The 24,801-nt window shown below is 42.4% G+C and overlaps 2 protein-coding genes across 10 annotated transcripts in view; one reads left to right on the plus strand and one right to left on the minus strand.

Annotated features, from left to right (window-relative positions):
- Window positions 1-5,275, plus strand: part of LOC137878568 (BAR/IMD domain-containing adapter protein 2-like) — a 49,620-nt gene extending 44,345 nt beyond the window's left edge. For 3 of the 8 annotated variants that reach the window (XM_068718919.1, XM_068718912.1, XM_068718915.1), the window contains one exon: window positions 1,170-3,197. In XM_068718919.1, coding sequence (XP_068575020.1) covers window positions 1,170-1,254 — 85 coding nt within the window. In that variant the 3' untranslated portion in view covers window positions 1,255-3,197. The other 5 variants (XM_068718914.1, XM_068718916.1, XM_068718918.1 and 2 more) reach the window with 4 other exon arrangements.
- Window positions 5,276-5,373: 98 nt separating this feature from the next.
- Window positions 5,374-24,801, minus strand: part of LOC137878567 (serine/threonine-protein kinase LMTK1-like) — a 31,660-nt gene continuing 12,232 nt past the window's right edge. The window contains exons 3-15 of one of the 2 annotated variants that reach the window (XM_068718910.1): window positions 22,951-23,084; window positions 18,068-18,209; window positions 14,872-14,951; window positions 14,358-14,476; window positions 14,120-14,207; window positions 13,873-14,006; window positions 13,290-13,374; window positions 13,076-13,197; window positions 12,554-12,703; window positions 8,470-11,854; window positions 8,185-8,365; window positions 7,878-8,081; window positions 5,374-6,991 (exon numbers count right to left, since the gene is read on the minus strand). In XM_068718910.1, the coding sequence (XP_068575011.1) occupies window positions 6,963-6,991; window positions 7,878-8,081; window positions 8,185-8,365; window positions 8,470-11,854; window positions 12,554-12,703; window positions 13,076-13,197; window positions 13,290-13,374; window positions 13,873-14,006; window positions 14,120-14,207; window positions 14,358-14,476; window positions 14,872-14,951; window positions 18,068-18,209; window positions 22,951-23,084 (4,853 nt within the window). In that variant the 3' untranslated portion in view covers window positions 5,374-6,962. Of the gene's footprint in view, window positions 6,992-7,877; window positions 8,082-8,184; window positions 8,366-8,469; window positions 11,855-12,553; window positions 12,704-13,075; window positions 13,198-13,289; window positions 13,375-13,872; window positions 14,007-14,119; window positions 14,208-14,357; window positions 14,477-14,871; window positions 14,952-15,258; window positions 15,956-18,067; window positions 18,210-22,950; window positions 23,085-24,801 lie in introns of those variants that run through there. The other variant, XM_068718911.1, reaches the window with a different exon arrangement.

Raw genomic sequence — 24,801 nt, forward strand, 5'->3', positions numbered from 1 at the left:
TTTCCTCTTTGCTTTTGCTTACGTAACTTTAAAAAAAAATAGCTCTTTAAAGTAATGAATGCAGTCTAGCGGGGTCAGTGTCTCAGTTTATTGTCAGAGTACTCTTCTTGGCACAGTATAATATCACTGTAATCAAATCCTTGCTGACTCAGGAGGGTTGTGTGAGGTTAGGATTAGGAATGATGCCATGCCTGTTTCCGTCCAATCAGGGAGTACATCTTTGTGTACATGTATATAAATGTGTGTGTGTGTGTGTGTGTGTGTGTGTGTAAGTGAGAAAGAGAGAGAAATGGCCTACGTGCACTTGTATTAGGGTTTGGTGGAGTACATGTTGTGACAGTAGACATCACGCTGACCTCATCTCAGTCATCACTGCTTGTCAGCCTGGGGCTTTGGGCACCGGTGTCAAGCTGTTTTACATACTCTTGTCTGCTCTGAATGTGTTTTTTTCTGTATCAGTATTTTGAGACAACACTGTCCTGCAGGGTGTATTCACCCCAACAGACTAATCTAATACTACATCGCTCCAGCTAAGGAGATGACTTGATTTTCTCATCAACCTTAACTTCTGGGGTTTGTCTACTTTTTTTTTTTTTTTGTGACAGACGGAGGCCAATATTCACTAAAACCGCTTATTATGGGCAGTAATATCAAACCGGCAAACATCTGGATTTAAAAAGTGTTGATGAGGGAATTGGAAGTCCAATCTTCCTGATCACGGCAGGCGTGTTTGGAGCTGTAGGTGGGGCAACATATGTTTCATGACCCCACCTACACTTCTCCAAAAGTCTACTCTGCCTCCTTGTGCCTGTCTTGTCTTTCTCCATTTCTCTCTGAGTGTGTCCGACCTGGCAAGCTTCCTTCTCTCTTTGTTCCACAGTGACAGTCCTGATGGCAAATTGATTTCGACTGTGTGAGAACAGACATAAAGACAGACACAGACAGCTGCGGATAGCACAGGGGCCTCTTCCTCCCCATCTTTCCCTCCTCTTAGCCTCCCTCCTGTCCACTTATCTCCACCTCTCCTCCTCTGCCTCCACACACACCCCTTCTCCAAGTGGAAGAGGCCAGTTTCATCCCTCCTTTCTGTCCTCTCTTCCTCCTCGGGTCCCTCCTTTCCTCCTTCCGTCCATCCCGGGTGCTGCTGCTGGTGGTGTCGATGTGGACAGTAGCGGTTGGTGGGTGGAGGATTGCGTTGAGCGAGAGAGCCAGAGTGGGGCCTACCTGCTCGGCATGCAGCGATATGGACTCTGAATACTCTATCTCTGATCACAGTCCACCATCACGGACTGATCTCTCAAGAGACTGCCTTGGCTACTGCTTGTCTTTCATGCATGTACATGGTTGTGTCATTTTGTCAAACTAAAAGACATGTTCATGTACTGTACAAGTGCCAAAAGACTTCAATGTCGTCGTACTAAAGCCACTGGCTGAATGGCCTTTTTAAGCACACGTGGGTCCAGTATTATCGAGTTCCCACCCAACACACATATGCTAAAAAAAAAAAAGCTTTGTTTAAAGTAAGGCTGTGCAGCAGATTACTGTTTCTGTTCTGAGAGATCCCGTAGGTCGCGCTGTGCTTCCTCGTGTCAGTGCTAGACTTGATTTTCTGTCCACAGGGTGTGTGTCATATTTGCCTTACTTTGCTTCTTTTTTTTTTCTTCTATTAAACACATACTTTATGTGCAATGAAGCAAATTTTCAAATTTAGCTTATAGAATATACAGAATATATATCTACATATATAAATTGTTTCCATCAGTAAACCAAATTGTACTGTATTATGATCATAGCAAAACGAGTTTTCATATAAATTTACAGTCAACCTTTCCAATCTCAGCCCCATAAAAAAACTGTCTTTTTGCCATTCTTGGCTGAATTCACTGCCAGATTTGCTAGAAAAAAATGAAAATGCCTCACTCCAATAACCTTCAGTATGGTCTTTTTTTTTTTGAAGCTATTGAGTTTGGAGGGGTCTTCTGTTGAGTATTCTCAATAACAGCTGTGATTTAGTTTTTAGGTGAAATGACAACCACAGCTTTTGCAGCTCTCAGTGTTATTTATGGTTGTATTCCCTGAGTGGCTATGTAGTTTTTGGTCTTTTTTCTTTTTTTTTATTATTGTCCTTGTAAAAAACAACAAAAAAAAAAACATATTTCCAGAAACAATGAGAAACTACTGATTAGTTGAAGTGTTTATCTTATGCATGCTGTGGAGGGAAACCAGAAAATGTGATACTAAAAATTGACCTTGAATGTATGGTGACTTTTTACAAAGGTATTCTAAATAAAACATATCTCTATATATTAATAAACAGTCTGGTCTGACGAGAAATCTGTTCTGTCAGTGACGCTGACATTTTCAGTTTTGTTGAACTTTTTTTTCCTCTTATTTCAAAGTTATTGCTCTTAAATGATTTTTTTTTTTTTTTTTTGTTAAATGTTAACAATATAAAAAGGGAAAAGCAGCAAATCCTCATGTAAGCAGCAACTGTCAGTGTCTTTTTTCTCCTTTCCTCTTTGCTCTTGCTTACTTAGCTTTTAAAAAAAATAGCTCTTCAGAATAAATAATTCAGTCTATTCTTTCTTTTTTTCTTGTTTCAAAGTTATGGCTCTTAACTGATTTTCTTTTTTTCCCGTTAAATGTTTGATTTACATTTTTTGCGTGAATCATTTCAGGCCACAGCTGTGTCCCAGGCATGCAGTTTATCCTTACTCCTTCCCCGTAACACCCAAAGCATCTGTGGTGCTCTCTTTGTCACTGTAACAAAAAGTATTTTGGCAGATAGACTTTCCGTTTGTGTGGTGGTGTTGTGTACAGTATGTGATTTGTGAGTATCTGAACTCTGCCTGCCTGCATATCTTTTTGTTGTATTTTAGCTTGTGTTTGAACTGTATTTGGTTGATGGAAATAGTAATGTACACATTTTTAGCAGACACACTTGCCTGTTGATTGCATTGCTTTGCATTTGCAGTAATGTATGTCCACTAAGGCGAGCCACAGACACATATCCTCATGTAGTTTAGGGATTTGAAAAGGAGCATACAGTATATGGCATGTTGAGCATGAAGTGTGTACTTCAGTGTGTACCTACGGTATGTTCATCTTGCACCAGACTAACCAGCAGTGTCGTTACAAAATGTGACCCATGCATGATTTGAGCGAAGAGCCATTCAAACCCAAAGGTTCTCTTTACCTTCCAGTTTGGGTCCAGAATTGTCCCGCTTCTGAGGGAACAGGACCTCCGTAAGTCACCAGCCTCCATCGCCTCTCAGCCAATCCCTTTACTCCTTCTCTCTGTTACTCATGGTTCTCTCTCTCTGCTGTCATTGGCTTTCTGGCTGCAGTAGGATGCTGGGAATTACTGGTCTTTTCTGTCCTTTGGCCTCCGTGGATGTGGCAGCATTTGGTTCTGTCAGTCCAGCAGGCTTTGGGTTGTAAAAGAGCTATTATTTGTATGTATGTGCATATCACAATATCAGAAAACTAACCCTGCATGCAAGCCTCTTTTTTTCCCCCACATCTTACCTGAGCTTTCTCATTACATGCTTGCTGAAACTCACAGTAGATACTGTAACTATTTGCTCAACTTACTGTAAGAAACAAAGCAATGGGAAGGCAGATTTACATATTTTACATATCTGACCATGTATCCCTCTAAATTCTGTGTATGTTCAACCTAACTGTCCTTGTCTCACCCCTCCTCTTCCCACAGTGACCGTTCCCTGGAGGTCTACCTCCGGCCCACCTTCAATGATGACCGATCTGCTCCCATCTTCTACTAGCGGCCTGCTGCCCCCTTTTGTCCACTAATGGGCCCTTTTTGAAGGAGAGAGAAAATGGCCAACATTGACATGTTTCGGTTGTATGATGTCATCACAAGAGGGCCCAGTAGTGTGTTACACTACTAAGAATTAAGTTTCTTTGCCGCGGAAATTCACTACTACGAATTAAGTTTCTTTGCCGCGGAAATTCACTCTTGAGAATTTCTAGTTAATCCTTGTGATATTTTTGCAAATGCCTCCACAAACATTGAATGTCTCAGCCTGAACATTCAATTGTGATAGTAGATTTTATTAGTTATTTAGATCTCACCAGTTGTGGATAAGGTGTGGCTAATAGGTTTTTACTAGTAATGCAGTGAAAATATTATTTATCTGCACTTACGCAATGGGATTTATTTTGTTCTTCAACACTGTACACTGTAAATTTCATTTGAGGATTATTTGCATTAATGAGCAGTGAAGGAACAGCAAAGGTTGGCATAGGTTGTTTTAATGCGGCTTGAGGGTGAATAAGATTGTCGACAACAGTTCAGTGCATCACTGTAATATGCAGTGTGCTGATTGGATACTGCAACAAATAGCTAGAACTGGTCAGTTGGTAAGTAAACTAAGATTCTGCTTTTGTTAAATGATATAACATAGTGATATATGTACTAGTTGTGATACAGTATACCCATATTTTAAATGTGGGAACTGTGCCTTCTATTATTTTTTTTATATGTATAATGCTTCATGTAGCATTGACCCAATCATTATGTAAACTGGTTTGAGGGCTTATGCATCACAATTCTTTTTATATTCCTTAAAATAAAAGTGGGATTATTTCCCTTTTTGTTTTGTTTGTAATGTCAGAACTTTTTTTTGCTTAGCAAGCTTCTGCACAGTGCGATTTCACTGAAATACAAGAATATTTTTGCTATTCCTTCCTTGTCTTTAAATTTCAGTAATGTCTAAGCTGCCAGATATCCAAGACATGAAATACAGTGCATACATAATGGGTCTTTTAAAAAAAAAAAAAAAAATGTAGCTTTGAGGGAGTGGTAGCTTATCAGATAAGGTACAGTATTATCATAGCTTTTGATCATTCATTCTCAGTATTATACACTCATCTGGGAGAAAGGCTTAGATCAGAGGCATTTATCTATGTGTTGGGATAGAAGCAGAGCTGTATGCTATTCAAAGAAAGCAAAAAAAAAAACAGTGTGGTTGTGTGACCGTGTTAAAATGACTCTTAGACTGCATGAAATCAAGCTCCATCATGAAAAGTCAATTTTCCATGGATGAGTCCTTTACACTGAGTGATATGATCAGGCTTTTATTACACAGCTCATTTGGGCAGCAAGTTTCAAATCAGTTTTTTTTTTTTTACTTTTATATAGCTTTCATTGTGTCCATTTCTCACTTTTGTCCCTGTTTGTATAATATCCGTACTGTACAGAAAGTGCATAAATTATCTTGTCCAAAATAAATCTAAATGGGCAGAAACTTCATACTTTTATGTGTTGTGTTTTCATGTGGTCTTGTTTTGTAGGAAAGTGCACTTCTTCGACATTAATGCAGATACATGTATCACAGACACACAAAGGGAAAAAGTATTTGGATTTATTTGTTTGGGATAGTACAATAGCAATGAGTGAGGGGAAAATGGAAACAGCAATGATGTTACTACCGGTGCACAGAGCAACCCACCTCACCTTCTCCAAAGGTGTCTGCCACTTTAGCCAATAGGCCTTGTAATATCTCCGGCAAATTTTAAGAGACCATCATCCTGGATTGCATCTTTTTCAAATTCGTATAAAAATACTAGCAACATTTTCTCTTCTTGCAGAAATTAAAAGGCAAGGTGAGAGGAAACTGAATTGGCACTTTGAGCTACAGAAGGATAGAGAAGGGGAGGGAGCCGTCGATACAGCAGTAGTAATTCAAGTCAAGCTACCTGCTACATGTTGGTAAAACATTCATACAATATGTGAGATGGCATATTTTGAGTGTTGTTTTTGTTTGTTTTTTTTTAACACCTCAGACCCAGGCATTCTGCACAAATCTAATAGAATACATTATGTATGGCACTATGGACAATACATAGATGTAGAAAAGATGCATGATGACATTCAACATAAATGGCATATTGACATGACACCGCTCAGTAGTGTTAAAACACCTCTCTATCCCTTTGGCGTCACTATTGCTGATGAAATGTCACATAAACAAAGCTAATATGCCACAAATAAAGTGAAACTGTAGCTGGCACTGTGGACACAAATAAGGAACCTCACATGTTTAGATATTTTCATTCCAGGATAGAGGGGGGATGAAGAGCAACAGAGCCACAACTTCTACAATAAAAGACCCAGTTTGGCTATACAAAGTGCTTCAGACAGATATGGTAACTCTAGACATATACTGTAGGTCATCATTAACCAGAGTGAGTGTTGGTGATAATTAGGGAGTGACAACAACTTGATTTCCTGCATCATATTTCCATTAACATAGCATAGCGAATCCACCATCAATATGATTTGGATTCAGGGACTAAATAAGTTCCTGTACCTCCATCTACAAACACCCTCACCACCACCACCACCCACGGCTGTTATAAAGTCTGGTTTTGTGTTTAGAAATCGACAATAGCTTATTATGCAACAATTATTGAGCATTGTTCTCTGGCGCCAACAATGAGAGCTGAAACAGTCTTTAAAAATGCCAGAGAAATGTTGAGCGGGTGGACCAAGGCAGCCAATGAGAGGAGCAGTTGTGAAGCCTGTCATTTCCTTTTATTCACCTGTTATTTTCATTTATTTTCTTTTAAATTAATTAATTTAGCTGTAAGGTCACCAACAGAAATCAACACATACTGTATATTAAACTAATAAACTTGTAGATTTTAATTCTGCAAACAATACGATCTGAATTGTATCCACTCGCTTGGTTGTCTCACTCAGGTTACCGCACCAGCAGCATTCCCTTTTGCCACAAAATAAAAATAAAAAAGGTGCAAATAATCAAGGGTTTTTCACTACAATATGAGGCACTGTCTCATAAAGGGTCACCAGGGTCAGATGCCCCAAATGTTGATAAAAAATAAAACTCTGTAAAACGTTTAAATATAATAATGTTGCTTTTCTGTGTTGAGAAGGACCAGGATTCATCCTCGTCCAGTCAGGGCCGTGGGGGCAATCAATCTTTTGGGCCATCTTCTCTGTTACCTGTTGAACATCAATGATTGGAAATAAGTATGGCAGCTTTCATTGCAACATCCTATTAAAATACAATCTGCATTACAGTTTTTCTCCATCCTATACACACAGAAATGGAACTATGCACAAAATTCCGATAACTTAATGCGCATGTATCAACAAAAATAATCAACACTGCTAAGCTACTAACAAATGTCATTGTTTTTACTCAAATAGAAATTCTAAATCAACCTGGACTGGTCGTATTATTTTGCGTTTGTCTCTTTTTTGGCAATTGAGATACACGTAAAATATGACTGAAGGGAGAAGGAGAGAGCCTGTATATGTATAAAATGGTAAGAGAAGCTGGACTCGTGACTTTTTTATAACATACTATACTATGACTTTTGTATTGGCATGAAATAGTATATTTTGTGACAATAAAAGTTGTAGTATAACTTTTTATGACATTCTATGACTTTTTATGGCACACTATGACATTTCTGTCATTTCTCAAGATATACTATGACTTTTTTACGACATACAATACTATGACTTTTTATGACATACTATTCTATGACTTTTATTGGCATAATATACTACGACTTTTTTGTGACAAACTATACTACAACTTTTTTATGACAAACTATACTATTAAGTGGATTTTATCAGCCATTTGGAATAACAGTACTCTGACATTAATGTAATGACAGGTGGCGCCAACATAAAACCCCCGACGAAAAGTCTTCTTTTAGTTTCTGAGGGCTTCTGTGATTTACAGTGCACATATGTATGCAGTAGCAATACAAAGCAAGTGCAATTATTACTATATTAGATGATTGTGAATTTAAGATTTGAGAGGGTTTCAACATTATACAACAGTCCCAACTGTGTATGAAAGACAGTTAATACAGACCTGTAGCTGAGCCCATGTGGGTGTCGGAGACATGTGTGATAGAGAATCGGGAGACCATAAAACGGTTAAGTGCTACAGCTGCAGGTTTCGGAGCCTCAGGACGTTTGGAGGGGGATGTGGGTGAGGACGGGGGCTCGGGGATGGTTTTAGGTGAGGATGGATGGGGCTCTAACAAGAGTTCATCTTCCCATTCATAACCCGCACCTGAATGCACACAGACAAGTCACAATTGCAGTTATTGTGAACAATCTGAGATACATCAACTAGGATAACTCTGCGTGGCATTTTGTGTCCTTGACAAACTCACCCTTCTCCGAGTTGATCCCATCTGTTTCTTCAGAAACACAGAACGGTTCACAGGATCGAGCTTCAAGTTCAGGGTCAGGTTGCAGCTGGTGGTCAGAGTTTTTTTCCCCCGAAGATTCCTGTCCATTGGACTCTGTTCCAGTGGGGAAGGAGTAATCAGCCAGCTCTCCTGTGGGGCTCTCCTAGAAGACATGAACGTAAACATCCCCCTCATTCTCTAAAGCAATAAAGTAATCGTAAATATACAATACACTTTGAAGATCTTTGACATGTTAAGGTGTCATACCTGGTCAAAAAGGAACACCGTAACATCATCAAAAAAGGACACCGCTTTTTTCTTCCTCTCCAGCTCGTCACAGAAGGACTGGGTGAGCAATGTGGGCATCTTCAGGAGACTGCGGAGGTGTCTAGCCCTGCTGCAGTCGCTTACCACCACTGGCACCGGGGTGAAATCCTCCTCACTCTCCTCACTGTCTTCATCTTGGATGTTATAAGTCCTCAACTCTTCATCAGACTCGCTGTCATCTGAATCATCTTCATCCTCGGCCTCTTCCAGCGGCGCTCTCACATCTTCTCCGCACAGCTCCAACAATGACGAGGAAGAGGACAGGTTGACAGCACTGTTAGATTCCTCACATATGCTGTCCTGTGAGTCGCATTCCCCAGCGTCTATGTCCTCAAAATCCTCCTCATTTATTCTCGCACCCTCCCTTCTGTCCTCCGTCTCTTCCTTGACGTGATTGAATTCAGGCAGCTCATCCTCTGTGGATCCATCACCACTTTCATTTTTGTTGGGGGCCTCATCTCTGTAGTCAGTTATGGTGGAGTCAGAATTCAAAGACTGGACAGGAGAATAATCTTCTGCTCTCCTGTTCCCCTGGTCATGGTTTCCTGAGGCCTCCTGGGCAGTGGAAGAGGCCTCAGACCCAATGGAGGAGCTAAGCTCTGAGGAAGGTTCCTCTCCTGAGTGCTCCGTCTCCAACCCGAGATCATCATCTACAGGGGCAGACTCTTTAGTCAGGCAGCCACCCATCTGTGGAGGAAACGGTGATAGCATGGACAACCCAGGGGTAGGGTGGGGATTGTTTGAGCCAAGGTCAGCCTCTGAGTGATTCACCAAAATACAACTTTTGATGTGTCTCAGATTTGTTAAATGTTTCTCGTTTAATTGCCTTTTCACAATATCATCATCTTTGATAGTGCTCAATTTCTCAGCAGGAAAGTCACCGTTACTTGGACCTGAAAAGAACTTACTGCCTTCCTCTTGAGGGCTCCTCTCATTTTCAGCATCATAGTCTGAGAAATAGGCTGAATCCCTGTATGCATTCTTGTCAGTCAGGCTCTTTAACTGTAGCTCTGAGGTGCAGACCCCTTGTCCCAAACCCACCTGCAGAACTAGTTCTGGTTCTCCCCCCAGCCTCGGGCTTCTCTCACCACCCCGGGGATCTCCAAGCTCTTTGAAGAGAAACTCTGGAGATTCATTGTTCTCTGTGTCATAGCCACTGTCCAGGGATTTGGGTAGGACAGGGGTATTGAAGGGATCGGGACTGAAGGCCTGATTACTTGCCATCGATGAGGACAGGTTAAGGGTGTCTACAGAGTCAGGAGTTCCCCCTGGATGCTTTAATGGGCTGAGCTCTTCCTCCTCTATCTCAGCATAGTCCAGGTTGAAGTCGGCAAAGATCCCTGATGTAATATCTGTGATGTCATCATCATCATCCTCACTAAAGTCACCAAGCTCAACCAGGCTAATGCTGGAGTGTCTGACCCCCACTCCACTGTCCAATCCTCTGCTACTTTCTGATGTATCTGGAAAGTTTAGCCTCTTGTCTCCATGGCCAACAGGGATTCCTGTTGAAACTCCCTGCCACATGTTACCTTGCTGCTTGTCTGACAAGGCCCCTGTCTGACCAGTCTGAGCCTCCTTGAAAGAGGATGGAGACTTTATATAACTTGGCTCAGGTATCATCTTAGGCTCAGAGTACAATCTTTCTCCCTTAGGCAACAACTGCTTTTCATATTGTCCCTCCATTTTTCGACCCTCTGTACTTCTGGCATTATTACTTGAGCTGGTAAGAGAATATATACTTTTTAGATGTTCTGCAGTTAAGTTCTTTTCTGCTTGAGTGGCAGCTTCCTCTTTTTCTTTGTGACATAAGTGAATGTATGAACCTAATTCACTGGGCTTGCTAGCAGCGTTACAACCAGAGTCTCCTCCTTCTGCCTCGAAGGTGTCACAAAACCTGGAGCTGTGGAAGGTTCTGGTGGTGGCCTTGGTTAAAGACCATAATTCTGTTGTGTTAGCAATATATTGAAGGTCCAGATAGCTGTCTTGCCCACTGCCGGTCTGCCTGCCGTCAAAGCTCAGGCTATTATTGTTTGCTGAATGGTTTGAGGTCCAGTTAGTGGCCTCTCCTTCAGAGAAAAGGTCATCCTCGATGTCGTCACCTCTCTGCTGGCCCACAAGCAGGCCGTCGTCGGTCTCGACATCGATGCTGATGTGGTTAACAATGGGTAGTGTCTTTCTGAGGGGACCCATCATAGTATGGCAGCTTTCATTCACCATGCTCCGGCCTGTGCCCGCTTCAAGGTAGGGATCACAGAACCCTAAGCTTGGGCTGCTGACTGCTTGTGACAAACTGCGCGGGTTTTCTAAACGCCCAACTGGATGGACAAGGTTTGATCTGGACTCTGGCGATGTATCCAGTTCAGACAGACAGGACTGGCGCGCCTTGTATGCCGATGACTGTTCACCGTAGATTGCGTCGTCTTGACTGGATGAGAAGCAGTTGTGCGAGTGGCGTAGCTTTACAGGGCTGGTGCTGGATGACTGTCTCAGCAGCGGCTCCATGCTTAGTTGGACGGTGGGGCTTGAATCAGAGTCATAGGCAGTAGATTTGTTGTTGTCAGTTGACCAGTAAGCACTGGGCTGTGCCATGGATTGACCAGTCCGACTCTCAGAGGACAACCTGCTGCTGCTGGCCTCCAGTCCTGGGCTGTAGTCCACCATGCTGTCATCCAGATTAATGTTACACTCCATTGGTTCCTCTATGCGAATGTAATACTCGCTGCTGACCGAGGGGCTGTGGGCACTCAACACTGGGACCACACCAGGGTGTTCAGGTTCATAATAGGATGGGGATAGGCCTGATGTCAGGCTGTCAGTCTTGCAGCCCCCTGAGGTGCTTCCTTTACTTGAATAGTAGATATCCTGGTAATATGGGTTCCCCTGGCCCAGTGCCCCACTGGTGGAGGAGGAGCAGTAAGGCTGCTCAGCTCGGGCCTGCTCCCATTTGTACTCAAAGTTGAGACCATGGCTGGTTTCTGTGACAGTCAGCAGGTCATCCCCTGTGTCGGAGTGGAAGCTGTCAGAGAATTGCTCCAGGAGGGGGAAGGAGGACGAGGCAGAGGAGGCCAGCTCCAATGCCTGTGTTTGGTCTGGACTGGGGACGTCAGCTGAGGCAGGTGTAGGGGTCAGGACTAGGGCTGTGGATGCAGCTGTGTGGGAGGTGCTGCTGAACAGATTGGGTCTCAAGGTGTTCCAACGTTGTTCAAAGTCTTCCTCAAACTCACTCGAGCCTTTGGCACACAAGTATGTGACCAGAAGATGGACTTCCTCGCTGCTAGGTCTCAACTCCGGCTGCAGCCAGCAGAACTGCATCACCTCATACCTGGACAGAAAGAGAAGAACAAAATCGGGGGCAAAAGAGATTACGTGTTATAATTGTGTTACGGTTCTTTATGTCTGCATATCAGTTAGCTAAAAAGATCTTATTAATATCTATAGTTTTTTACATAAGGAGAGAAATAGGCAAAAGTAAAACAATTGATCCTAGAATCACATCAAGGCGATATAAAAGAAACATTTGAAGTTAGCACTTTCTAGCAACACATAGAACTTATTCAAGACATATAGAGTATATGACGGAGGTGCAGTGCAGATGCTGACATAGTTAAAAGATGTTTACTTTTCTCCTTGGAGCCTCCTCAGTGGAGCGCATTTAATTTAGTGAAGAACAATTTTGAAAATAAATAAATAAGTATAATATTTGGCTGGCTGCCCAGATAAAGATGAATGAGGTGATTTTACTCTGGTCGATGCCAAGGGGGATCATAAAGCATAGGAAAAGTATTGATCATCTGCCCTTGCTAGCAAAGAAAATTATTGCTAAGGTGGACTGGTGCACCACTAAAAGCAGAACCCTATTTCAAAAACAAGACACATTGACTTGTTAAAAATTAATTGGCCAGTAAGACCTGAGGGCTTTGTAATGTCTAAAATGTATGTGGTATCAAGGCATACAAGAGTCACCCTGTACATGTGTATGTAGTGTACGGCACCCCGAGTGTGTGGGCATGCTATGTCTCACCAGCGCTCAGCCAGGGGGAATTGGAGCAGGGGTTTGGGTAGTTTGAGCTGTTGTTCCTTCACAGCATATGTCAGCACCTGTCTGTCAGAGTAGTGTCTGTACGGCTGGTTTCCCAGCTCAAACAGCTCCCACACAGTCACCCCCAATGACCTGGAATGAGCAAAGAAACCATTAAGTGCACTCACTCATATCTCAGATATGGCCATGTTCCAAACAAACTGTAACCGTTTTTATGTTATGTCATAAGTATATTTGTGCTGTACACAAATCTCCCAAAGAGTTTCACAATAAAAGCAGAGGACAGAGCACAGGAAAACATCATAAGCTGAGCATCCAAAGTAACATTCTAGCAATAAAATAGGCATTAAATCAAAGTAAGAGCATTTCAGTCCAATTTTTATATGCAGAAAGAAAAAGAAACCATTTCTATATTATGATAAAAGGTGGTGTCTGATGTATGGTAGTGTTATCTCAATAAAGTAGCGATAATTTTTCTTTTTTGTCACTCTTTACACATCTCACCATATGTTGCTGGATTTTGTTTGGTCAACGACCAGCAGGTTTCCGTGGACTTCGTCTATGAGCTCAGGTGCAATCCAGCGCAGGGGCACCCACATCTGGTCTTGTGTTACATAATAGTCATCCTATAAAAACAACAAAAAATACATGTTGGAGTACTAATAGGGTGAAAAAGTAAAAAGAAGTCAATAAAAATGACATCAAAAGACAGTCTGACCTTGTATCGGCTGTGAGAAAGGCCATAGTCTCCGATCTTAACTGACATTTCTGAAGTTAGCAGGCAGTTTCGCAAGGCCAAGTCACTGTCAAAACAAAAGAAACTGTCATCTAATACAGTACAACAGAGCTGCATAAACATACACATATTTATTTAACAGTTTAATTTTACTTTTTAATCCTCTTTAGTTTTCTCTGAACATCACACTGGACTCCATTGGAAAACCGGTTGTTAATGTATATTTTCAATGAATGTCTCCCAGCTTCATGATGATCCTATGTAGCTACAGTATTAATTCAATCATATCATGAAATGTGTACATGTAAAGTATCATGCACTATTTCTTCTCACCTGACCATGTAAAGAACCAGACTAAACACATGGCTGCGAGAGAGCGATAGGGGCTCGCCCCCCGCAACAAAATCACTGATGCTGGAGTTTGTGACAACTACTCAGGCAGCACCAGGATGTTGTTGCAGGGAGAGACCAGCAGGGGGTGCGCAGAGCATTTGGGTTCCTTTCTGGTGCATTAAGATTCAAGTTGATGTCGGTAAATAGAGCTAGACTGACTGACATACTGTACCTGTGTATAAAGTTGTATTTTTGGAGTTGCAGAAGCCCTGAGGCAATGTCACACGCCATTCGCTGGAGGATCAAAGGGTCAGGAGTCTCGGAGTCAGCCACCCGACAGCTGCGCAGATAGCTCTTCAGATCGCCCTGAGAGGAGAAAGGAAATGAGGTTGGAAGCTGCCCTGACTATTTATGAATAATCCAAACAAAAATATACCAAGAAAGAAAATAATGAATTTGATCATTAAAGTGTGTCCCACCAGAGGGCAAAACTCCATGACCAGCAGATAAGGAGTGACCTCTGAGCACTGTGCCAGGCACTGCAGGAGGGCAGGGTGCTGGAGGGTTCTGGTGGAGGAAACAGGATTTGAGTATGAGCACACAAAGACCGTACATACAATAAATGCATCATTAATTTAAGCTGTTTCATTGCTATGTTGTGGTACTAATGCTCTAAAGGGCTGTGCTGAGTGATCACTGATGTTTCAGTGAACTGACCGGTATGGCTGCGCCTCCTCCAAGAACTGCATCTGATCCTGGACACTGGCACTGGCTTTCAGCTCCTTTACAACCACCTGGGTGGTGCTGAGGCCCGCATTGACCTCACCCAGCAGAACCTGGGAAATATACAGAAGTACTTTGTTGTCAAACTCTAGGACTGCAGACTGATTTATGAGAGAGCATCACTATGGAGTTACAAAGTGAGAACAAAAATAAAAAATAAGATTGGTTCATGAGCAAATCAAGTGTAACAGCAGCACATACTGTGAATTTCAACTCCCCTCCTTAACACAAGTGCCAAAGATTAGCTTTGCTAGAATGAGATCATCATCATCACATTACCATCGCATTCCTCACAGAGTAGAAAGCACATTGGAGTACAGATAATACAGTACAAGTACAGTAAAGAGGCATTTGAAGGCTAGTAATAATTAGTACAAAGGTGGTGTCTACCGACACAAAAACACTGGTTGATTGAGTGTGTTTTAGGAACAAAAAAAATATTTTTCACCTTGCCAAACCAGCCATGTCCAATCTCCTTTAGATAGAGTAGACTATGGCGGCCAAGGTCTGATGATTTCAGCAGCTGGACTGGAAAGGAACAGTAAGAAAGACATAAGATTACTTTTAGACAGGAATAAGGAATACTGTTGTAATTGGAAAGAAGAGAAGAAAGGTTTTCAATGAGTAAAATCAATAAAACAAAAATAGAGGGGCAAAAAGAAAAATTCCTCTCAGCCCAAAAAATGAATGTACATTTTCCTGAATAAAACGTTGCATCAACTGAAGAAGGCAGATTTCCTGATTGCAAATAAACCCAACTTTCTAGCTATGTTAAATAAGTATCGACAAGAACAAAGAAACTTTAAGCCAGCGAGTCGTGCGCAAATTCAAATACCTCCATGGATCCTCATATTTCAAGAGAGATGATGATGGCGAGTCCAAAGATGATGGCGGAGCACTGGAGCGGCCAGCCACTCTGAGCACCGGGACCAGGGACTGAGTTGGAGTCCCAGGCAGGGATGAAGTACTGGTTCAGAGTGTGAGAACCGAGAGCCCGTGGCCCCAACCCCAGGCATCTTAGCCTCATTGTGTGTATTTGAGAAAGAGGCCCCGGTCGCAGTGTGTGTGTGAGAGAGCCTCGGCAGGATTTAACCCTCCGAGCCCTCGCACAGCTGAACAAGCTCGCCACGCTGCCTCTCCCGGTCTGCACCGAACCCATCCTCCAACTGGGACACACGAAAACACACATACTGTACTGTCCTCGTCTAGAGCTCTCCAGCTGTCGAGCAAACAAGGAAATCCTGGATTCCAATACAGACTACATTCAAAAGTACAGAAAGCTGAGCAAGTTAGAAACGTATCACAGCTTCGAGTCAGTGGAGCGATCTGCAGACGGTGGAGGATTTCTGCCCTGGGCACTGAGATTTTCTGGTCATGTATCACGCCTGATGTGACCGTCACGCATGTTGGTAGTGTGCCGACTGACGCGCCAGCTCTGTCTGCAGCTTCAAGACACCCAGTAGTGACATAAGGCCCACATAATGCCCCCCTGTCACCCAGGACAGCAGCATTCCTCAGCCAAACAGGACACAAACACTGCTCTGTCAGATGCAGAAAAGACCTCTGTCATACACACTCACCACCCCTATCTCAAGCCTCCCCTCCCCGCTCTTAGGTCCTGGTGCATGCCACCACCCTTCCCCTGTCTCTCCTCATTCTGTCACAGACCCTTCACTGTATTCTACCCATAATGCCAGTCCTCCACTGATGCGTTCCATGGACGTTTTAGCCCGGCCTTATGCTCACCCACTGCCCAGCCGGCCTAAATCAGGGCCATTGTTTGGCTCGCTCGCTCACTCGCTCGCTCACACACTCATGCTGCGTCTCCTGGTACCAGTGGACCAAACACAGACACACACACACACAGGCACGCAAACACTCATGTGCAGACACACACAAGGTCCTTTCTCCAGATGAACGCTGGGCAGAGGTTGTCACGGTGATAACAGACACACACTTCTACACACCAACCCCCCCCACCTCCATCACCCCTCCCTGACCGAGAAAAAATAAAAAAGTGGTATTATTCCGAATGTGGAATGTGTGAGCGTGAGTGTGTGCATTCCCGTCCTACTCGTGGCATTTCTGGAGAAGATGGTGCAGTGAGGTTGTGGGATCGGTGGGCCCACGGAATGATACACACACACACACACACACACACACACACACACACACACAATCGCTTCACACACTCACTTTGATGCATCGAGTCTCTGTAGTGGGTTGGAATGAAAAGCAGGACTGTCAGATCACTGGCAAATGTTGTACTGCGTGTTCATACAGATGCATAAGTGATATAGAACACGCCATTCATGGTAAGCACATAAACTATACAACTAGTGTTTCTGCTCAACATGTAATCACTAGGCAACTCATTTTCTCTGTGTATGTCGATGTGGGGGAGGATACTATTTGACATGTGCATAATGTTAATATGTATGGAGGAGCCTGCTCACTCTTCGACTTGCAGTTTATTGTAGTAATACCTCTGAAATATGATAATCCTGCCATTTCCTATCCTCTATCTTTTCACATTTTTGCATGCTTGATAATTTGTCAGATATTAGCAAAGCAATAGAGAGGCTGCAAAAAAATATACTTTCCAATGCACAATTTGTACGTGTAAAAATTGTATAAAATAGGAACATGTATTTACATACGAAAGGGGGAATGAGTGAGAGACATTCTCGTCTCGTTTCGCCATCTATCCATTCCTCGCCCTGCAACACCTGGTCCAATCATACAGCGGTAGCTATGGAGGACAGAGGGGAGGCTAGTGATTGGCTGCGAGCCTGAGGCTGCCTTGTCCAATCATTGCTGGAGCTCACATCCTGGGATGCTGAGCCCCGACTCACCTCCCTTCTGGCTGAGCACAGTGCAGCGCAGACAGCCGGTGAGTCATGCAGGGAGAGGCACCCAGGATCTGGCTTACACAGAGACTCACACGCACTGCACACATATGCGCATTTTAACAGACTGGGATGGAGACAGAATGACCTGAAGAAACACAAACTGTGCAGTGTCTGTGACACTGCTGAGGAGGATGTAGAAATTTAACACACCAACATAATATGGACACGTGCGAAAGTGCTGACGTTGGATTATGTAAGATTCAAATAAATCAAATAGTAGATTAATTTTAATGTAAAGTAGTATGTATTTACGAACTTGCATAGAACCCAATAAATAATATACACTAGGGTTAGGTGTGATTCCTTTCTCTCCAGTGAGATGCAGTTCACATACAGCATGTAGGGCGATTTCTAAATGCATTACACAATGTACAGATGTCTCTCACTGATTGAGAGAGAGAGAGGACAAGAAAGAAGAGACATAAAATGAAAGATAACAACTGAAAAAGGCCATTCCAAATTTATAGAGCCAGTAAGATGTTACATAACTCATTTGTACTGTGCTCCAGAGAGGCAACAACCTTTTTAATAGTCTATTAGGGTGGCAGAAATTCACTCTTTCTAAAGAGCAGGGAATTAATAATGCCTATGGAGATATGCAATACAGAAAAAAAGAGAAGATGAGAGAAAGGAAGAAATGAGAAACACCAGGAAGCAAAAATTAAACTTAAAAGACAGGTCATAAAAAGTCCAAACAGATATAACTTAGAGGTGTATTGTGTAGTTTCTTACTGGATCTGCCAGGCTGTTTGGAGACAGGCAGGGAGACCTCAGTGAGGGGAAGGATGTAGACCTCGGGGCCATTCTGGGAGGAAGGCGAGGCCAGAGCGGAGAGATCTGCCTGGTACTCCTCTCCCTCAGTGTTTTCAAACTCCTGGTGCAAAGAGACATGCTGGAATTAGTCATCCACTCGCAGCCATCCTACCACTGAGATAGTGGGAGACAATGGTTCAACTGTGAAGGCATTCAAATGCATTGAGGCACGCCCACCGAGTTATATACATAAGTCATGTACGTTGTGGGGTGTATTGTGTGGGTCAGGACAAAGACGCTGTAGGGGGAACACGCTAATGTGCGTGTTCAAACTGAATACACAAAGACGATCTTTCTTTCACTCTGTCTTTTCTTTCTTCCACATATACACTCACAAAACGAGGTCCCTATCATGACAAAATACTAAAAAGTCATGTCAAAGACAAGAAGATACTGTAAGTACAAAAATTAAACAAAATTATTTCACATTTTTTAATGGAGTAAAAGTTACATTTTGGCATTTATTTTAACCCATGAGGACTTCTTGTTCTCGAAGGATGTTTGGAAACACCAGTGATTATTTGGAGTATCATGATTTAAACCGTGCATCTGCCATAAACACTGGTCTTTTAACTGAAGATTGACCTCCCTACTAGGATGGATGAGGATGACAGGAAGTGGAAAACAGTGACCCTCTCTCTTTCCATCCCTGTAACCGACACCATATCTCACATCCTCTGTCTGTTTTTATCCCTACTACTCTTCTTTCTGCTCCCGTCCGTTGTTGATCCCCAGTCTACTGCAGTGTCCTTGCTCTCTAATTCTGTAGTGTGTCCCTATAGAAATGCCCAGTATGTATTCAAAGTGCTGACGTACCACATAGGAAGGGGACATATTTGATACTTTGCAAATACCTGCTAGAAAAAAGTAGCCATTATTTAGTACATAAACAACCTTCCGGCTATAAATGCTAAGAAAAAAACAGCAGAGTAGTGGAAGATACGCAGCCAAAGGAAACATATTGTAAGATGGGTCAAGATTTTTAGTGTAAACAACTCCATGAGCTCAAATGAGTGCAAAGCCTCTGTACACCCACATGGGTGTTTTCAATCAATCTGGTTGATTAGACCTCTCCTCAGGGATGTGTGGGCCTAAACACTGACATCTTTCTGAGCCTCCTGTTGAACGTGTAAGGGCTGGACAAATTGCACCTCTATCATTCTTATTGGTAGATAATAAACTCCCATCAAAGCTCCAGCCCGGCTTCAACCTGAGCAGAATTGTAATCAGCCAGAATAACTGAAAACACCTGTGTGGCAGTACAGAGGCTTTTTTAAAGAGTCCGACGTGTTCAATTGTAATTTCATTATTGTTACAGATTTATACTTTTTTATGCTCTTTTAATTATTCTATTTGGAAACAATGCAACTTTTGTTCAGCAAATGCACTGGTCCCAATGTAAACCTAACTAAAAACTAACTTACTCCAGTCACTCTGGGCTGAGTAGAGTTGGATTGTGTTAATTTGGATCCCAGTATTTCCCGAGAAGTTTTATCAAAATTGTACTTTTTCCCTTGAAGGGATCCAGTAGGAACCCCACATATGTGGCCTTGTGCTCTGTTCCTCAAAACGCTGAACAAGACACTGTTAATGTGACAGATTTGTCTTTGCTGCCACTGCATGCAATTATACCTGGGTGACCGTGGGTAAGTGGAGAGCAGCCTTTCAATCAGAGGGTCGGCGGTTCGATCCCCAGCTGCTGCTCTGCTAGACTCATGTCAATGTGTCCTTGAGCAAGACACTTAACCCCAAAATTGCTCCCGTAGCTGCGTCTACAGTGTGTAGATAGATACTGAATTGTAAGTCGCTTTGGATAAAAGCGGCTGCTAAATGACTGTAATGCAATGTCATACACTTGAATGAGTGATTGAGTTTGCTGCGGTTATAATGATTTCCTTGTCCGAATAATTTTTTTAGGTCACAGACATGCAAAGTCTCTTGAATGAGGACCTCCCTTCTTTCCATGTAATATATCAGGTCCTTCAGTCAAAGCGCCTCTTGATGATGTCCTGAACATGTAGACTGTAGCTATATTGGGGAAAACAGGCTAGCAATAGTGCTTTGTTCACAAGCACTGAGCGATTCACCCATCCATCCATCTGCTGGTTAATGAACTGTTACCCATAAAAAGCCTATCTCCCACATGCAGCAACCGCAGAGGTAGAAAAGGAGAAAATCGCAAAGAGAAAACTGTAGGAAATGAGAAAGGAGAAGAGCAGGACAGGAGTTTGCAAGATGGACAAATATGAAATATTTGAATGCTTCATTGTGTGTGTGTTTACAGGTGTCCTAAAACATTAGTGTGGGTGTGTATGTATGCATGTACAGGAATGTGTGTTTCTCATTCAAGAGAACCATCTGCCACTCTCCTCAGAGCGAAGTGTGAAAGCGAGCACCTGGCTCTGAGTCAGCGTTGCATAGCTCCCGGGAGGGCCTTCAGTTTAGAAAGCACTTAATACCCAGCCTCACACTACACGCTCCAGTAAGAGCTCCGTGATGGAGAGGAATAATGGAGCTTTTTGGACAGCGCAGCGGTGCGAATTTGCAGTCCCACACGAATGCACACCTTACAAGTGAGCTGTTGAGAGACGATCCGGTGCCAAAGAGAAGGGAAGAACAGTGGGAAACCATTATGTGATGTTTGCTGCCAAACTAAGAGAGAAAGATGAAGATTTGATAGTTTGTCTTGACTGAAAATATAATGCACAACGATCAAGCCTACAAGCATAGTTTGTATTCACTAAAGTCACAATGTGTTGTGTACTATGTTAGCATACATTTTAGCACATTTTAAATGCAAATTGCCTGAGAACTGAAAGTTGTGCTGTACTGACAGAAGATGCTTTGTTGGTAACCACAAAGTGCTTTCTTGTTATCATAATCCTTTCATTGCCATTTTCTCAAATGTCCACCACACTTATTATGTCATCAATGACCTTTGAGTCAAATTTCAATAAAGCTGCATGGAGCTCAATGAATGCTGTTACTCTCCAACTACTCTTTTGTACAACGTATGCATAACATTAAGAGGAGAAGAGGACAGTGAGCTAATGAACATCTATAAAGAGGAAACTTGTGCCTGCTTACGTTGTCCAATGAATTTAGGAATGGCTTGGCAAGATGCAAAAAATTATTTTGAACAACTACTGTATATTAAAAAAATAAACTCAGCATACGTATATGTGCTAAAACATAAAGCAACATCTCTTCATGAACCAATATATATCTAAATCAACCGGGCTCAAGGTGGGGCAGTGGTTTACAGCATCATGACAAAATGAGTCAACTATTGCTGTTATAGCAGCTAGAGCCATGCTTCCATCATTAGTCTATTCACAGTAAAACGCACGCCAAAGGAAAGCAGACACAGACCTAGACTTCAACTGTTCCTGCAGGTTATTAAGATACATGTTCACATACCGTAGTGCGGCAGAAGCAATCTGGCGTGGGAGAGACAAATGTGGGCACGCACACATAAAAAAAGTCCAGAAGTTAATAATGGTGCATCTCTGTGCTGTGCTCATTAGTGACACTATCATCCCTGCAGCGTCTACCTACCACAGGCTGTTCAGTGTGAATGCTGAAGCACAGACCTGACTCACCGCATACATAAACAAGAAACAAGCTGCTCTGCTCTCATCCTCTCCTGTCCTCTCCAATCAACAACAAAAAGGTAAATATGGATTTCATCCCCTCGATTCCTAGCCCCATAAATCATTCACGGAATTAGGTGACAATATTGAGAATTCAAATTGGCAAATGATTTGCGTTAGTGATCTTAACCAAAGGCTGTTCAGTCGGGGCTGTAATTTATCCCTCTCCACCTAAAATAGTTGAACATTAATTTGCACGACTAAAATTCAAAATATGTTTTGATGCCAGTGCTATAATAGGAGCAGCAAGTTAATGAGAAAACTTGTAGAGACAAGGAGAAGGCAGTACAGCGACTCTAAGGTTTCTCCTGCCTCTCCCACTCCACATGCCCCCTGCCTGTGTCAGTCTTCATTAGCCCTCAGCCTCGCAGTTCAGCGCTGATGTTTGACACAGCATGGCTGAGTCATGCTGACAGCTGAAGGCAACACAGAGATTCGGTAAGGGTACTTTCCTGGTTGCATCACTTGCAAACAATGAGGCATTAATCCTCAGCAAAAGACTTTAGCATTAACAATACATGCAGGTTAGGGAGTTGTATCGATCATGATCTTTCCATCTCCTGAGAATGAGCTCTAACTTAAAATATTAACACTGTACCAAGTGTTGTTGGGTTTTTTTTAAATTGGCACTCAACTTGCCACGATTAAATTAAAGCTGAAATCAATTGGGACATTTTCACAGCAGACATTTGGACGTGCCATTGCAGGAAAGCACAGGTGTCACTAATAACACTAATGATGGCTCTGATCTTTTCAAGTGCTCCAGTGACAGTGAGCCAGCATGCATAATACTAGGAACCTGAAATCAAAGCAGCTAAATGGAATTCAGCCATCATTAATTTCATTATTTACACCTGTGCATTTCCTACTGTGACAAGTCAAAATGTTGATGCTGCCCTAAATTTCAACCTCAATTCAGCCTTTACTTAATGGCACATTAAAGAGGTTGAATGGCAGTTTATTAAAATGTATTTAAGGTTTTAGGATGCTTTTCTCATGTTTGTACAGTGTGTGTTAGTACTAGTAATACACATTTGATACATTATTAGTTCCTGTATGTAAATCACTGATCAGGATTCCCCTCCATTGTGCACTCACACAGTTGGTGCTCTCCTCATTTCTTCCAGCAGGGGGCAGCAGTGAGCTCACCTTGAAGCCGATGTCGCCCTTCTTGCAGCAGAGGCAGGCCAGCATGAGGAAGACGAAGGTGAAGAGGCCAGAGAACGAGACGGCTACCACCGCCAAGGATGAAGGCCACGACAGCTCGCTCAGCGGAGCACCATCTGCAACATGGGAGGATAATGCCAGTGTTAACAGGGTGGAGCTGTTCAGAGATCAGATGGCAAACTGCAGTCACAGAGGAAATTAAAAACTAAATAGAGATGAAGGTGATTGGTATACACACAGGTGATTTGTGACCGTTTAATTTGCAGCACAGAAAGATGCACGCAACTCATAATTAGCATTCTCTTCTGCTGCCTATCCACTGCTAGAATCTGTGACTGAATGGAAATCAGGTTCCTGTGGCTTAATTACAGTAGTCACTATGCACTCTGAGTCATCGAGGCAAAGGGTTCCGTTCCACCCACAAACACAATGACTCCCTCTGGATAATAATTTAATAAAGCAGCGGCAGAGAAGGTGTAGTGGCTCATTCTGTCTCAGTGTAAACAACTAATGAATGAAAATGCTTACTGTGACTCTATAATCTGCTTTTTGTTTTCTGAAATGCCCTGTAAAATCGCCCTCACAGCAACGATTCAAAATACAACCCATAATTTATTTAATTGGAGCAACTTTTTTCCAGAGCAATGCACACAATGCTATTAAATCCCAGTACACAATGAGTAGTTATGTTTGAGTGCGCAGCATTTTGAAAAAGCCATCCTCAGTGTACCAAAGAAATGTTTTGTGTGCGTCTGTGACCGGCAAACAGAGAGTACACACACGCTTATTGTTTGTGTGTGTGTGCGTACTTATTTCTCTGCGTGTGTACTTATTATTCACTTGCGTGCATACTGTCTGTGCAGCACACACGTGTCCATTTTTCTTTTAGCCTGTAGAAGCTGAGGACATTCATAAAGTCTGATTAACATTTTTAAATCTTCAGCTTGGACCGATGAAAGAGAAGATCCTATCCTTTAAAGTTTTATAGTTTTAAATTTCATAATTAATCTGAATTGTTTTGTGGAAAACACTCCGTATCTACATGACCATTTATCCATATTAAGGCCCACTGCATTAATCTTTAACCAAACATTTGTACATCTCTGTATCATTCCAACAACTAATGGTTGAGGGACTCAACCTCAATCAATAACATATTGAACACTCAAAGGTTATTCTATTACATTACCTACTGCCACTGCCAGCATCAGCACAATACTGGGAGCAATGAAGACAGCTCAAATGTAGCATCAATAGAACGAATGGTTCAATCTTCAAAAATCCCACAATGCACTTCAATAACATCTTTCATTGGATTCTCCTGGCAAGGTAAATGCCATAGATAGACTATACTGTATATAAGAAGTAGACGTAGTCAGCGTGACGTCACCCATTAGTTGTGGAACGTGGTTTTTAAGCCTTCAGTTTGGGTTTTTGACCGTCATTTTTTTATAGACTTCTATACAATCACACTTCTTTTTGCAACCAGAGGAGTCGCTCCTGATGACCATTAGAGTTTAAGGCGCTTCCGCATCGGCTTTGCTTTTCCGACCCGGAGGTTGCCATCTGGTAAATGTCCATATCTTTCGAACTTCAAACCCGCAGTTTGAAACACAGGCTTTGTGTAAAAAGTGGCCGATGTTAAATAACCATGGTGACATGACTATGACATCATCAGGGTTATTTTCTCAAACTTTTGACAGCTCCCTCCAGACACATCCAGAAGACATTATACAACTAGCTGATGTGATGATTTGGTTGAGAAATGATTTAGACGTTACGGTTATTTTATATAATGTTGCATTCTTTATGGTTAGGTCCCGAAATTAAGCT

This window comes from Cebidichthys violaceus, unplaced genomic scaffold (genome assembly GCF_023349555.1).
Source record: "Cebidichthys violaceus isolate CVI_PGR_0920_01 unplaced genomic scaffold, fCebVio1.0.p SCAF_23, whole genome shotgun sequence".
Taxonomy (NCBI): domain Eukaryota; kingdom Metazoa; phylum Chordata; class Actinopteri; order Perciformes; family Stichaeidae; genus Cebidichthys; species Cebidichthys violaceus.